The sequence below is a fragment of the Lampetra planeri genome, chromosome 21, assembly GCF_965212315.1.
Source record: "Lampetra planeri chromosome 21, kcLamPlan1.2.h2, whole genome shotgun sequence".
NCBI classification, from domain to species: domain Eukaryota; kingdom Metazoa; phylum Chordata; class Hyperoartia; order Petromyzontiformes; family Petromyzontidae; genus Lampetra; species Lampetra planeri.
In genome coordinates this window covers 7,716,331-7,732,062 of record NC_136127.1, presented here as the reverse complement: position 1 = coordinate 7,732,062, position 15,732 = coordinate 7,716,331, and the positions used below count along the sequence as shown (strand labels likewise).

Below are 15,732 nucleotides of genomic sequence, written 5' to 3'. Positions count from 1 at the left end.
CCCATCCTGGCTCCTCCCCCCTCCCCTTAACCAGTATAAAAGGTCGTGTCTCTTAGAGCTCTCCCCACGTGATACAGTCATTGTGCTGTGACGGTTCCACCTGAAGACGGAAGCTTGTGTTGCCTCCGAAACGTCGTGATTTAATTTATTTGTTTTCTTTTTTAACTTACGTGACTTTACCGAAAAAAACAAAGAGTATTGACCCCTAATGTTCCATCCGTATGGGATAAAGTGTCGCCCTCTCGCGCACGTGGTTTCTCTCTCCGGGTCTGCGGCTCCCTCCCACATGCAAACCAATGAATTAACTGGTAACACCTAAATACATATAGAGGACCGCAGAGCTTGGGCAATTGTTGGTAGTGCCGGTTCCCCCGCGCGGTTGCTGCCTTTCCTGGTTGTCTGTGGTTCATCACACCTCTTGAGAGTGAGCAATTACTGCGCACGTCACAAACTGAAATTACTACTTTGATCAGGTTTTTCGTTCCATAAAACCATCCCCACTTGCTCTTGGCACCATCAGGAGAGCACCTTGCCCTGCCGATCGCTCTATTGTAAAGATAAAGAGATATCGGAATAAAGGAGTTGCCAAAGATGTTACAGCTCGGAAGCACATTCTACTCGACAAGGTGCGGCAATTTGTAAAATCGAGCCAAGTCAGAGCGCGCGTGGAGTGTATTTGGTGGCCTCTATTCAGAGGTGAAAGTTCCACATTCCTCTGGTGGAGACTCGTTATCTTTATTACAGAGCAGACAGTTATTGGACTTAAGCAATCACAGTTTACAGAATGTATTGCCGATTCCAATAGGCAGGAACAGTCAATCGTTATAGATACATTTTTGAATGGTGAATGCACCGATTTGGCACGTACAAACCGCACGGCGACAGACAGGACTTAAGAGTAAATAAAAACAAGTTAAAGGTGCAGGTCTGCAACTGCTTTGCGGCATTGCTGGCAGAAGAGCCTCAAGTGTAGGGAGGTAGTGGGCATTTGTTCTGCTCCATTTTGATTTGAAGCTTTCGTGACTGCAGGAATTCATACTCTTTGGTTCTTTCGGTAAAGTCACGTAGGTAGAAAAATTAATAACTAACGGGCAGGAGGGTGGGGGTGAAACCTACAGAGGGAAAAAGGTGGAGAGAAAAGAAAAAAGATACCAAACTTATAAATGTAATGCAACGTTGGTGTGCTCTTACACACGCCCTCAGACGTGTGTTGGTAAGAGGTTGGTGTACCCACATTTTTACCCCACCACACGCGACCAGTCAATCGACGAACTGTTGTGGTGGCGGGGTGGGAATAGGATTTTGAAATATGCGCCATTGTTTCAACTTCCGCGCCAGGAGATGGAATCAAACCGGCCGGGTCGTGTTTTGCCCGGGGCAAAACAGAAACAATCACTCATCAAGTGGGCTCTCCCCGACACCGTCAAACTAAACCAGAAGTATTACATATGACAGCGTGACGTCTAAGCACCCCCCCTCCCCAAAGCGCCGGGCCCGGGGCGGTCGTTCCGATTCGCCGTACCGTATCGTACGGGACGGCTCTGCGAACCGGCCAACTCTGGGACTGTAAAGTCCAGCGTGGGAAAGTGTTAAACTCCGACTGCGGAAGCTCTTTAACGTCTATTGTTTATTGCTAGACCAGACACCTATCCATAAATGTGCGGCAAACCGGTAACATGTTATATTTTTCTCAAGTGTTTACCGGTAATAAAAAAAAATCTTTTAACAACCATACTCTTAAGCGTCGTTAATCCCTCATTATGCATGCCATCTTGGAATGATTGTGGAACTCCGCGAAAAATATATTCAAAGCTCATCGGATTCCTCCACGATAAACACATTCTGATTCTTATTCACGTTGCTTAAATGTTGTTATTAACAAAGTTACGTGCGATGCTGCTGCTGCGGGGGGTCCACAAACACCAACACAACCCCCTACCCCCCTCAACATTTGTAAATAACAGTGGCGCCTCCAAGAAAAAAAATAGGCGACGTTTCGGGCAATGTCCCATTCCCCATAGCAACGTCAAACCCCGCAGTTGCCCCCCAGCGCCCCCACCCCACCTCCAAAGGTTTGCGGCGACGGCTCCGTGCACGACGTCACCGCGACGCGCGCGTGACGTCACCGTGACGTCACCGCGACGCGCGCGTGACGTCACCGTGACGTCACCGCGTCGCGTGCGCGCCTCGGTGACGTCACCGCGTCGCTTGCGCGCCTTTCGCGAATCCGCGCGCGCGATTACAACTTCCACGCAACGTTGAGGAGCAGGGGAAGATTTTAAAGAAAACTTATCTTTGGCGTTGTTAAAGTCGTCGAGTGTCTTGCGAGGAGAGGAGTTGCGGCGGCGGCGGCCGCAGGGTTCGGACGTCAAAAGTCTTGCGACGAGGTGGGTGGTACAACGCTTGTTTACGTACAGTGCATACTGCATATACTGTCGCGCCATTACGCGGCGTTCAATCTATAATAATATAATGTTTATAATAGTAGACGCGTCTCCAAACACGCCTTGTGCTGTGCATTGAAGACATCTCGGCGCGTGTGTTGTGTGCATAGCGGTCGTCGTGTAGGGGAGCGGTGGTGCAGCGGTTAGCGCAGCTCTGCGCTACGAACCTGGCGACCCGAGTTCGATGCCCCCTCACGGCCAAACACCAACAGTGACGATTAGGTCGACTCAGCCTCAAATGAGTACCTGGCGCGGTGTGTAAACATCGCCACGAGGGAGACGAAGGCGGCCGGGCGTGGTGTTGGCCACCCACCCCCTCGTGTGCCGTGCCGGCCTTTATAGGTGCTGCTCGCTAACAGCACTTGCCACTACAGTCTGTTAAGGCTACACGGGGGACATTTGTCTGCAGAATGCACGTTCAGCGTTCCTGTGCTGAACGCATGGTTCTCGGTACAGTGCCGTCTCATTTAGGCGTGGAGCGGTGGCGCAGCGGTTAGCGCTGAACCCGGCGCCTCTGACAGCCCCCCTCCTGCCCTCCCCCGAGTTCGATTAATTCAACGATAAACACTATTCATTAACAGTCGGCGTCGCTGTGGAGAATACACAAGTAACAGCGAGGCGGACAGCAAGCACATCTGTCGCCGTTGCACGGACGTCATTTAATTCAAGTGGCCACTGACCGGTGGCTTTCGTGAGATGTACTTCTGGAATGGGGGGGGGGGGTGTTCGATTAAAAGTCTCCGTAGGTTGCCAACCCCCCGCCCAGACCTAAATGAACCCGCGCATTGACAAGAGTGGTGAAGTATGGACGGACAATCTCCATGCCCGACATGGTTAGGCACCTTCTTGGTTCTTTCGGTAGCCGTCCTCAGGTGAAGACCAGGTCTGTCTGTTCACCTGATGACGGCTGCTTGCGTTGTGGCCGAAACGGCGTGAGAATTATTTTATTTTTTATTATTTCCCTTCTACGTGACTTTACTGAAAGAACCAAGAAGATGAATCCCTGCAGTCACGAAAGCTTTACATCGAAATGGTTAGGCACGGCAATTGGGAATTCCCCACAACCAACACCAACCACCACCCATGGCTGTCGAGGATGAACGCCTTTCGTAATCGTAGCGCAGCACCGTGGACGAAGCGTAGCCCAAACTTTTGACCGCGCAAGCGCCACCGGACGGCGCTGTCAATCCACTGCTAGATGATGGATGGGGGGCTCGACACGCCGTGCAGATCGTGGCTGGGGGGGGGTTGTTTGACCGTGCTTAGTGCGAATTGGTTTAAGCTCTGGATCCGCATGCTGCAGCTCTTTACGCACTGCTGATGCATCGTGGCGCTCCGTACGCGCGCATTTGTTCACGTGCGCGTTGGCGGTTGTTGAAATGCTGCAAAGTCCTTTTTGTTTGTAACAAATTCGAACGAACATTGCTGCATCTTCTTATATTGCTAGCTCCCACCCACCCGTAGTTTAGGCGGGGAGCATTGGCCGTGTGGAAGTGCGTGGTTGTATTTTCCCCATCTGATTTTCTTTTCCCAACACGTGGTTTAGGTAGGAGACCATTGGATGTGTCGAAGTACGTGGTTGCATTTACCCCCATCTGATTTTCTTTGCCCAACACATTGTTTAGGTGGGAGACCATTGGATGTGTGGAAGTACGTGGTTGCATTTTCCCCCCATCTGATTTTCTTTGCCCAACTCATGGTTTAGGCCAGGGGTCGGCAACCTGCGGCTCCGGAGCCGCATGCGGCTCTTTTGAACCTTGACCGCGGCTCCGGGGCGGATGCTAGCGAGGGGAGGAGGCGCACTGTGACACCTGCTCTGGCGTTGCCGCTGCTGACAGGTCGCCGCTCCGCTCCACACTGCCCGCCCGGTGACAGGCAATAACGTTGCCGTTGCTTTGTCACATGTTTGGAAGAAGTAAAAACCTTCCTGGGCAGCAAAGAGCTCACCTTTGCTGAGCTGGAACAGCCAGAGTGGCTGGAAAAATTACATTTTATGGTAGACATGACAGCACATCTAAACACGCTAAATACAACCCTTCAGGGGAAAGGAGGCACAGCCCTGCACATGCTGGAGGAGGTTTTGGCATTCGAGCGCAAGTTGACAGTGTTTGTCAAAGATTTACAGAGAGGTACACTGTCTCACTTTCCCTCTTTGAGAGAGTTCAAACAAAGTCATGATACGATAAATTTGGAATATTTCAAGTCTGCAATCACCACAATGCAAAGTTCGTTTGGGAAACGATTCTGTGAGTTCAGAGAGGAAAAAACGACATTATCCTTCCCTGTCACTCCCCTGGCGATCGATCCATCCCTATTGAATATGACTGCATTTGCAGGTGTAAGTCAACCTGATCTTGAGATGGAACTGGCCGATATAGCCGACAAAGATATATGGGTGTCCAAGTTCAAATGCTTGACCGCTACTCTTGAGGATGTTGCCCGTCAGAAGGCCATTCTGGCTCAGAATCATAAATGGAGTGATATTGAAAACCTTCCCAAACAGGACAAACTTGTATTCGAAACATGGAATGCCATCCCCAACACTTATATAAACATGAAAAAGTATGCATTTGGAGTCCTGTCGATCTTCGGCTCCACACATGTATGTGAGCAGGTCTTCTCCAACATGAACTATATTAAAAACAAACATCGATCACGTCTCACAGATGACAGCTTGCAAGCCTGTGTGAAAATGAAGGTGACGTCTTACAGCCCTGATGTGCAGACACTGTGCACTGAGGTTCAGGAGCAAAAATCCCATTAACCAGGTAATTTAGCTATTAATTTGCAAAAATATATTTTACATTGTTAAGTGAAAAAGTCCTTTTTTTATTCAGATTGACAGCTGACTGCACGATCCTGTATATAGCAATAAGGTAAGAAACAATATATGCAGTGTTATATTTGTTTTAATAGTTGCAATGGTTTTGCGGCTCCCAGTTTATTTTTTCCTTCGGAAACGGGTCCAAGTGGCTCTTTATGTCTTAAAGGTTGCAGACCCCTGGTTTAGGCGGAGAGCATTGGCTGTGTGGAAGTACGTGGTTGCATTTTCCCCCCATCTGATTTTCTTTGCCCAACTCATGGTTTAGGCGGAGAGCATTGGCTGTGTGGAAGTACGTGGTTGCATTTTCCCCCCCATCTGATTTTCTTTGCCCAACTCATGGTTTAGGTAGGAGACCATTGGATGTGTCGAAGTACGTGGTTGCATTTTTCCGCACAAACGCCTCTCCCTCTGCTGCCCCCACAACGTAACCCCCGCAGCAGCCTATAACGCCTGTAATGATGTATGCAGGTCACTAAACCAAGCATTATCCTCGCTGAATGCGGCTTGGTCACAGAACATTGGTGTATAGCTTTCGCATATTCCGCACATTTGTTTAAGATAATACCGATTTAGTTTACGGCCTCTTAAAACGATGTTATGACTTTACTCTTAAAAAAAAGAGACGTGCCCCGTCTGACGTCACCTGGATTAATTTTCTTAGGGGCCGTCCATAAATGACGTCACGCGATTTTGGACGATTTTTGACCCCCCCCGCCTTCGTCACACGGCGTCACAAAAAGTCAGACCCCCCCCTCAAATATGACGTCACAAAGCTCTGCCCCCCCCCCAAAAAATAAAACATGCTTCAAATCGCTTTAAACTATTGTCATTGTAGTGCGTATTTAATGTTGCGCTGCACTCTGATGTTGTAGGAGAAAACATTTATTAAAAAGTCTATTTAATTAAGTAGAACGTTTTGTTTATATTTATTTAAAGTTACGCATTTTGATGTGACGTCACATTTCTCAAACCCCCCCTCCCCCAGGTGCGTGACGTCATTTATGGACGGCCCCTCATGATATTGTGGTGTCCGGTTTCATAATATACCTCAAGTGTGGTTATTTGTACCACTTCAGTGAAAATCCACAGCCCTCTTATCATTAACACATCATCATCGGTCGTGCAGGATTGTTGACCATACCTCACCATGCTGTGTCAGTGCTGGTCGGTGGTCATGGGGGCCGTGGCCTTCACCGAACTCTGTTTACCGTGTCTGACACATCTCACACCTCGACCGTCAAAGGACTCTATATAATAATGGGAACATGTGTGTAGAACCTATTTCTCACCGTAAGTAGCCAAACGTGCTAATCGGAGGTGCTGGGGAAGGACAACAAACACAGTTCTAAATATATTAATTTTCAAGCTAGATTTAAAAGTGCACAGCTCCAGTGGCTTCCTAATATCGGAAGGAAGAGCGTTCCAGACGGCCCCAGATGCACATCAGAAAGGGCACTATGCAGTGGCCGTCTTTGTTCGATGGTTAGCCAAAAGTCACTGCGAGGATGACCGGAGTTGTGCAACAGGCTATTGCTATACGAATGCATAACCTGGCAGCATTCCTTATTTAATATCTCCACTAAACTATGTTCGTATGTGGATCTATTTTCCTCCAAAATCACCTGGAATTTGCTCATCTTGTCAGATACCGGAAGCCAAGCAGGTTTCGGCATGCATAGTGCATGGATGGGCGACCATCATGCATGCCCGGCTCGAAACTGAAATAGCTTCTTAGCTCAGTGGGCCTTACCCAAAAAATAAACCGGCTGCCTATCGGCAAGCAGAGGATGGTGAAAAACAGTTCTCATTGTACTCTACATCATTGCTACCCATGGCCAACCCCCCCCCCCCCCCCACGATTGACCTCTATTCTTTCATCCATCAGTGGATTGACAGAGGCACTGCAAACGTGCATTTGTTATACATTGAACAATTTCGGTTGATTTAGAGTATTCTACAAACACGTCATCCTACTACTGCAGTTGCATAACTGTGGATGTCCTGTGGAATGACTGATCCCTGCCATGGGAATGCGGAATTTCTCCACTGCCTCAGGCGAGGATCACCATCCCACCGTTTTCGAGTTTGAGCCAGGCAGGCATGGTGGTGCACAGCTGTAAACCAGCAAGGGGGTTGGTGGAGCAGACATTTGTGAAACTTGCAAGCCTGCTGTGCAGCTAGGTGACCAGTACCGCAATGGATTATCCAATCCATCCGTGGATCTTTTACTGTTATTCACTAGTATGCGTAGGTTTGTGGCTGCTCTGGTTTCCTCCCACATGAAGTCAAACAAGAAGTTGCCAAATATCCCAATGGAGGGTTCTCCTTAAATTGTCTTTGAGACTCACGGAGGCTTTCGTGGATAAGCAAAGGGAATTTTATATGGACTCTGATGCAAAGTTATTTACCTTCTTCCACTATACTTGTATCGTGAACAAATATCCAGAGTTGCAGACACTTTCATATATTTGCCTTGGAGGGATGGCAGTTGCATTTGGACTCCCTTATGCATCGAAAGCGTACCATTGTATTGGACATGTTCTATAGCCTCATTTTCTTACATAGCCTGTACACGTGTGCACTGTGGGCTGGGGCTGTGTAACCGAGCATCGCATGGTTGGGGTACAGTATTATGGTGAATACGAGTACAGTATTATGGTGAATACTACCAACACGCATGGAGGCTTTGGGGACCTTTGTTTCTTAAAAGTTCGCTTGGGCAATGTAACATCTACGATAATGCTAGTCGCAACAGGATTTAGAGGTGGGAAGTAAAGCAGGCGTGAGTCAAGTCTGGCCCAGTAACCTAATTCTTGGGATAATGATTCATTCTTGCTATTTCAGTGCACACTTCCTTTCCCGCGTGCCAATTCACATCAGCTTTGCGGTGTGAATTGCAACTGCGTTGGTACGAGAAGGTAACATTAATCACCTTCGCCTTTTCCATTTCATGCGACATTTTCACGTGGTTATTTAATTTTTTTTATATTATTAACATTTATTCAGGAAGTCTCGGGACATTTTTTTCTGGAAGGTTCTGCGAAGTTTTTCAGTGGGGTGGGGGGGCGACGATTGTTATGTTTTTCCCAACTTTATTGATCGTTGGAATGCCACGGCAATGTGTGATAACTTAATAAACGCATCAGTGCTTGGGCTTGCCCAGGCACGTTCTCCTGGGAAGCTGCTTATGCCCATCTGGTGGAGAGCCTCAAAGCGGCCACTTTCCATTCACTCAATATACCTGCATGCGTCACCTAAGACTGGAAAACCCGAAATGAAGTGTATAGCCTCTTAAACTGGAGCTTAGCGGTGGTGGGGTAAAATAAATATTATTTTATTTCACAGTGGGTATGGCATTGCCCTATGAACCAGGCTACCTACGTTTTTCTTGACCTCAGCTAACGTAAGTGGTGATATCAGAACCAGTCATTAGTCTCACCTTCACCGACCTGTGTAAAGTGTGGTCAAACAATCTCCATGACATACGCGGTGTGTGGGGGGAGGCCTTCATCCAACAGCGGATTGGCAGCTGTAGCAACGATTTACAGGATGCTTAGACGCACGGAGTTTGAGTTTTAATGTGCATTCTCACAACCAGGTAACGCCGTCACTTGTCATGAGGGATGGCCCACCCGCCGGCCCTCAAAGCTCATGAGTCATCTACGGACATGTCAATATGGGGGACAGAGGGAGAGGAGAGGGGGGGATAAACACATCCGCTCACTTGAAGCACACTGTTGAACGGCGTCCACTTTCCGTCGCTATATAAAGGCTTGTTGCGTAACCTCTTGCTGAATGTGTTCGTTGAACCCAACCCTTAACGTGTTTAACAGCAATCAACGTGCACTTTCGCTGCCGCCGCGGTTTTCGACAGCCGCGCACGCGTGGCGGTGCCTTGCCCCGCTGTTGGAACGTCGCGCTCCGGGCAGGATGGCGGGCAGCGTGCCGGCGTTCGTGCGCGTCGCCTTCTCCGACCTGGAGTTCTACGAGCACTGCGGCGGCGGAAGCTTTGGCAGCGTGTACCGCGCGCAGTGGCTCTCTCAGCGGCGCGAAGTCGCCGTCAAGAAACTGCTCAAGATCGAGAATGAGGTGACGGGACCACAATGGACGAGGTGTTAATTACCTTGTCGCCTGGTATGCGCAGGTGGCCGTGGTTTCAATCCCGACCCAGATGCCTGTATATTTGGAGTTTACATGTTGTTCCTGTGGTCGTGTGGATTTTTCCTACGGGTCCTCCGCTTTTCCCCTTCACATTTAGAAACGTACGTTTAGAGTTTTTAGCTGCTGCTATAAATGTCCACAATCCAATTAGTTTAGCTATCATTTGTGGCCAGCTCGCTTCTGAAAGAGAGCTATATAGCTCAGCGAGTCTTGCCCGAAAAAAATTGTTCATTACCTGGTGGCTCAAATGGCTCTATCGGGTCTCGTTACATTTGCCCACAGACGATTGTTGTCACATACTGTATACCACGTAACCGTATGTGAGAGTATCGTTAGCAGTGGTGCAATCGTGAGCACACTGCGCTGTGCTACAGACCCAGCAACGCAAATCTTTGTTTGCGGCCAAGGGCCAACATCAGTTGTAAATGGTATCTGTATCTCTCTGGGGCCGTCCTTAAACGAGTACCTGGTGTTCCTCTAAACGCGTCAACGATTCCCTCGAAACGGACAACCTGGTTCTGGCTGTGAATGCAAGCGCCGTGGGGCAAGGGCAAACAGCTGTGGTTCTGACCACATCTTCACGCGCACCTTGCCGACCTTAAGTGCTCCTTTCGCAATATTTACCACAGCAGTTTATAAAACAACGATAGATCTTTGCGTGGGATGCATGTACTGTATATGCTTGATACATGACAACATCCGTATTTGCTTCAGAGTACCGAAAAACTCGTTATGATTAGCAAACAAACCATTCAAAACTTGTAATATTGTAAATTTGCTTGTTTATTACATACATTGAGATAGCGGTTTTATTTTGATATGACGACTGCCAAGGTGGCAAGGCTGCAGTGCAATTCATATTAAAATGTGGCAACGTAATTACACCACGCTTGCCTCGAAATGCAGTGTTTACTTTCAATTTTATACCCTTGGAAATGTACTGCTTTGACATTCTGGACCAGACAAAATACATTGTCAATGAGAATGGGTTATTATCGTGTGGTCACATTTGGAAAGCCGAGCAAGCTAATGAACAACCCAAGAATGACCCTTGCTGCGACCGAGTGTGCCTGCCCTGACCTAGCAAGGGGAATTCGTCTTGGCTGAAATCACACGTTATTGCCGATATAATCGATCGTAAAAACAGCTCAGCTCGTGTGCAAGTGCCAAGTGAACGTTTACGTCGCAGAACCGCGGGAGATGCCGATGTATCGCAATTAACGTTGCCTTCGTTGTGGTGTTTTGTTTTTGTTGATAAACGCAGGCCGAAATACTGAGCATTCTCAGTCACAAGAATGTGATCAAGTTTTTCGGCGCTGTAACGGATCCACCAAACTATTGTATCGTTACTGGTGAGTCTTAACGGACGGGTTTAACGTGTAAATGCATTACTGTGTATTAGAAAAAACACGAATATCTTATTATTGTAGTTGACGAATCTTTGTTAAAAATTTCAAACATTAAGCAGAGCATGTTATGGCGATGATCTCTTAAAAGCCGTTCAACCTCAAACATTGGAAGGCATCCATTTTTTCGAAAGCATGGAGAATTAAAAATAGAAATAGACCGCTAAGCCGTGACATGCTATTCCTGGAACAGAGTTTGCGGCCAAGGGGTCCCTGTTTGAGTTCTTGGCAAAGAAGGAAAGCGACAACATGGAGATTGACCAGATTTTTGCCTGGACTACGGACATCGCGAGAGGTGACGATTTTGCAGCCCTTACGAACACACACACACACGGATTACACGCCAGTTTTGTACCGAACCCCTGTGCTCCCACTCACGTGCTCCTCAGCTTCACCAATCAACACCGACTATTGTGGCGAAGTGTACGTTACTCAACGAATTCCCGCCCCCCCCCCCGTGACCCACACAGCCAGAGGTCCCTATCTAGCAGTGGATTTAAGAGCTGTACTTTTAACTTGCTTCTCTTAATGCATCTATGTTCAACTTCTTTCGCAATGTTCGTGGTCAACTGTGCTTGACACGTGGCATTTCAGCACTCCAGAATATAATTACACGTGCTCGGATTGACATTTTGCAATTTGCACATGTATCGAGTTCACATGCCCCAGCAGCCACATTTGGCTGCTACACTTCAAGGTATGTTCTTGAAAAAACCCGACTACCCATTATACATACATGCTCGATAAGCTATTTTACCTTAATAAAAACCACACCACAACTTGTCATCGTTGCTAGTGCATTATTTCCCCCCACAATTGGCGCCGTGTTTCCCTGGGGTCAGTGCCATGGCCCCATCGGCGGCGCGTTGGCCGCTTGTTGAGAAGGTTCACGGTTCGAATCCAGCAGCTGCCCTCTTTGGCGATTATCGCCGGCCGTTATCACCGTAAACGGTGGACGTTAAATATCCCGTTGACGTTGTGCCTATCAGTAGGCCACAGTGATGTGGTGCCATGGTCCAAATATTATTTGGGCTGTGTATATATAGCAACCATTGCCCGCCTACCCCCCACCAACCCATCCACCCCACCGACCTTCTCCCCCCCCCCCCCCACCGGCGACCCCTTCCCCACCCTACCGTCAAAACTTGGCAGGATCCTCCTGACAGTCATGAGGCTCTCCTGGGTAAAGGAGCACAATGATGGTAATACGATTAACAATTCACTCACTGCATCTGCTTAATTGTCCAATTCTCAACAATACCCCACTTAGCGGATAATGATCACGTGTGGGTTATCAAGTTTTTCCAGGACAATTTTTACAAGCAAATTGTGACCGTGGATTGCAACAATTTGGGTGGGGCGGGGGGGGCAGCAAATCATGACACTTCTGTTTGAAGTCCAGTATTTTACCTTTCCTCTACCTGCATAGCCAAACTGAAACAAACCACACATCCCACGAGACCGTCATGAAAGAAAAATTGTCAGCCTATCGGTTTCAATGTTTGTAGCGACGCTTTGTGCATCGGCAATCTATTGTCCGGCGTTGCACTGGCAATGAAAAAGCACGCCGGCGCAGAGCTTATAATCCTCGTCATTTGCACTGTTGCCTTAGCCAGCGATAAACGACACAAGTCGCGTCATCGACGCTTCTCAGCTGCGAGAGTTGACAGGCACGCTGCCCATCTACCCCCAGCAAATGTGATGCGATAATTTAGATTGCAAAGAGCTTCCAAGTACAGTTACAAATTGAAAATATTATACTTTTACAGCCCACTTTCCCCATCACATGAAGTCGATTCTCCTCGGAGCCACCTATACACATATATAACGCACAAGCATCCATTCGTCACGTTCTAGCTCACCAATGGTACATGGTGTGAAAAAAAACCCATAAATGTTTTTTCTTGGAGAGGACATTCCCGCAAAATTGTCACCTTTCCAGTTCAACATTTTCCTTCAGGAAATCTCAAAGCACACAGTCCAATACAAGCCAACAGGGGCCTCCAAAATCCTCTGGAACAGCAACGCCACGGTTTATTTGTAGAATCATCCAGAAGCTCAGTACCCATTGGTTATATTTTAAGCGGACGTTTGGTCACGACGTCACCGTCCCCCGAAACGTTGCCTACACCCCGGTGACGTCGGTGCTCTTACCACGGAATCCTTCCGTAAGAGCACGCGCAGGGAAAGGTGGGCGAGGCGAAGTTACATCTTGTGCAATCGTAATACACGTTAAAGGGTGATAATCATAAGCAGTGACCGTGATGACCGTTGTTGCAGGAATGAACTACTTGCACGAAGAGGCTCCAGTCAAGGTCATCCACAGGGATTTGAAATCTCGGAATGGTAGGCGATGGAGGCACACGTCATCTTTATTCTGTCAAGTGCACGCGTGTACACCTAGTATTAAAATTGACTTGGAACCATGGGTGTACTTGCCAACATTCAAAATCCAAAATGCATACCGTTTACACGCATTATAATTTTCTACATTTTTTTTGTTTATCCCTCTTTTGCAGTTGTGATAAGTTCTGACGACATTCTCAAGGTAACAACCCGATTCATGTTGCGTTATTGTACGTCTCAGATAATCTTATTCTTGGTTCTTTCGGTAAAGTCACATAGAAGGGAAATAATAAAATAATACAAATAAAACAAAAATTATCACGACTTTTCGGCCACAACGCAAGCAGCCGTCCTCAGGTGAAGAACAGAGCTGTCGGAAAGACAGCGTTCTTCACCTGAGGACGGCTGCTTGCGTTGTGGCCGAAACGTGATCATTTGTATTATGTTTTATCATTTTATTATTTTATTATTTCCCTTCTACGCGACTTTACCGAAAGAACAAAGAATATGAATCCATGCAGTCACGAAAGCTTTAAATCAGATAATCTTATCTATTATACCTTCAAGTGCCGTTTGTTGCTGCCCACGTGGCGTTTTGGGCCTTTAAGGGGCTGTGCTTAGCAACTGTGGTGTAAAGAAAAAAAAATCCCATAACTAAAAGTCGATTTTTTTTAATCAAGAGTCATAGTAAATGCTAAATAAAAAACACAACCTAACATGTGACGTCACCACTTGTTCTCAGATGCACCGTCCAATGGCGACCGTGTAGTTCCCCTCAACTGCAAGTTGCTGTTAGCGTCTCCAAGCTGGCCATGTTCTTGAATTTTCCTTTTATACACAGCTCCTAGCCCTCCTTAGCCAGTGGGAGAGGAGGTCCACCCTAAGCCATTACACCTGGCTCTCTACTTAATTAATCCAAAGCAGGACTGTGCAATAGGTTGCAATTAGCTGCGTGATTTGAAGAGCATGCAAACTTGACCAATGGTGAGCAAGCAATCAATCACCTGCTGGGGAAATGAGTCATACCCCCTGCACACGTGCAGGTCCCACCAATCGCGAGCCAGGTGGTAATTCTGCCCTAATGAGTGATCATCGATTTTCCCACACGTGCACGTTAAGCCAATCCACAGCTCAGTCACAATTTCCATGCATTTCTTCTCTCGGCAATGGGTGTTCTGACGGCTGGACAATTCTCAGTCGTGGCAGTCATTCCATTGTCAGCATGGTAGTCTACCTAGCTCCTGCACGACGTCACAGACCATACTCCACCATTACAGACCCTACTTCACCACACTGGTTCGTGTGCGTTCGTGTGCATTGGTGAAGAGAGCACTTTTTGTGTGAGCTCACGCCGAGTACCTGACCGGCAGAGGGAGAGGCCCTATTCAGTATAGCGCCAAGGGTCTGCGAGGCTTGCAAGCCTCTTAGCCACGTCAAAGCAGTTCTCCAATGAATAAACGTTAACAATCGCATGAAATGAATTCACACGTCATATCATGTTGTTCCTGTCATTTCCAGTAACGTTCAAAAGATGCGGTTCGCACCTAGCATTTACCCGCGTAAGATAAGTTCACGTCAGATTACGTTGCGTACTCAATGCGGCGACTGCCGTGCCTGTCCGCCCCCCGCCCAGATCTGTGATTTTGGCGCTTCACGCCTGCACTCGCACACCACCCACATGAGCCTGGTGGGAACCTTCCCCTGGATGGCGCCCGAGGTCATCCAGAGCCTGCCCGTGTCCGAGACGTGCGACGCATTCTCCTTCGGAGTTGTAAGTGCAACGCCCGGGGGGATAGGAGTCGGGATTGACGCTGGCATCTCGAGGAGTTGTGGCTCGGTGGGCATAGCTCCACTCTGTTGGTCTTCGAGCACGGGGAGACCAGGGGGAGATGGGGAGGGGGCGGTGAGGGTTTGTTCATTTTGGTGTTCTGGCGTTATTAAAAAATTGCACGCAAATTTGTGTTATTTTAAGATCGATTATCGGTTAAATACAAACTTCATCGACCTGCGCTGACCAGCGTGATGAAGTTTCAAATATCCCCCATTGACAATGGGTGGTGGAAGCCTTCATAGTGGATTCATAAAAGGCTGTGAGATGGAATGGATTCATATGGCCACCCATCCAACCACTCAAGGCCACTGCATTAACCACGGTCTAAAAAAAAAAACGGATATATTTCTTCAATCAAATCTAAACCCTAATTCGTGACAACCCATCGAATCTATGGGAGTTGCATCATTACATTTTTAATGTATGCCCAGGAGGTGGACTAAACGTGCAACACGAATGTGATTCTCTATACAGCAAGACCTCGTTTAACACAGTAGATGCATTCCTGAAAAGTGCCGCGTTTAGCGAAAAACGCGTATAAGCGAAAACAATTTCCACAAATGTAACAATGAACTTTGGCAGCATACAGTGTATGTTCGCACCGTAAGATGGTGAGATAAATAACTGAGGGAACGCCGCCACATTACTGCATCATTCCGCGTACTGTATCGTACCGCTCAGCTGCGCAGCTCAATAAAGTACTTCGTCATCGGCCGCTCA

At 47.8% G+C, this 15,732-nt stretch overlaps 1 protein-coding gene and 1 long non-coding RNA gene across 4 annotated transcripts in view; one reads left to right on the top strand and one right to left on the bottom strand.

Annotated features, from left to right (window-relative positions):
• Positions 1–2,183: 2,183 nt before the first annotated feature.
• LOC144724620 (mitogen-activated protein kinase kinase kinase 20-like) overlaps positions 2,184–15,732 on the top strand; it is a 31,656-nt gene continuing 18,107 nt past the window's right edge. The window contains exons 1-7 of one of the 3 annotated variants that reach the window (XM_078603897.1): positions 2,184–2,387; positions 9,143–9,357; positions 10,694–10,781; positions 11,029–11,130; positions 13,116–13,181; positions 13,355–13,383; positions 14,815–14,952. In XM_078603897.1, coding sequence (XP_078460023.1) covers positions 9,199–9,357; positions 10,694–10,781; positions 11,029–11,130; positions 13,116–13,181; positions 13,355–13,383; positions 14,815–14,952 — 582 coding nt within the window. In that variant the 5' untranslated portion in view covers positions 2,184–2,387; positions 9,143–9,198. Of the gene's footprint in view, positions 2,388–9,101; positions 9,358–10,693; positions 10,782–11,028; positions 11,131–13,115; positions 13,182–13,354; positions 13,384–14,814; positions 14,953–15,732 lie in introns of all 3 variants that reach the window. The other 2 variants (XM_078603898.1, XM_078603899.1) reach the window with 2 other exon arrangements.
• On the bottom strand, positions 8,724–14,079 carry LOC144724621 (uncharacterized). Its single transcript, XR_013586545.1, has 3 exons — positions 13,742–14,079; positions 11,972–12,014; positions 8,724–8,928 (listed from the first exon to the last, which is right to left on the bottom strand). It is a non-coding gene; the product is annotated as an uncharacterized LOC144724621 (long non-coding RNA).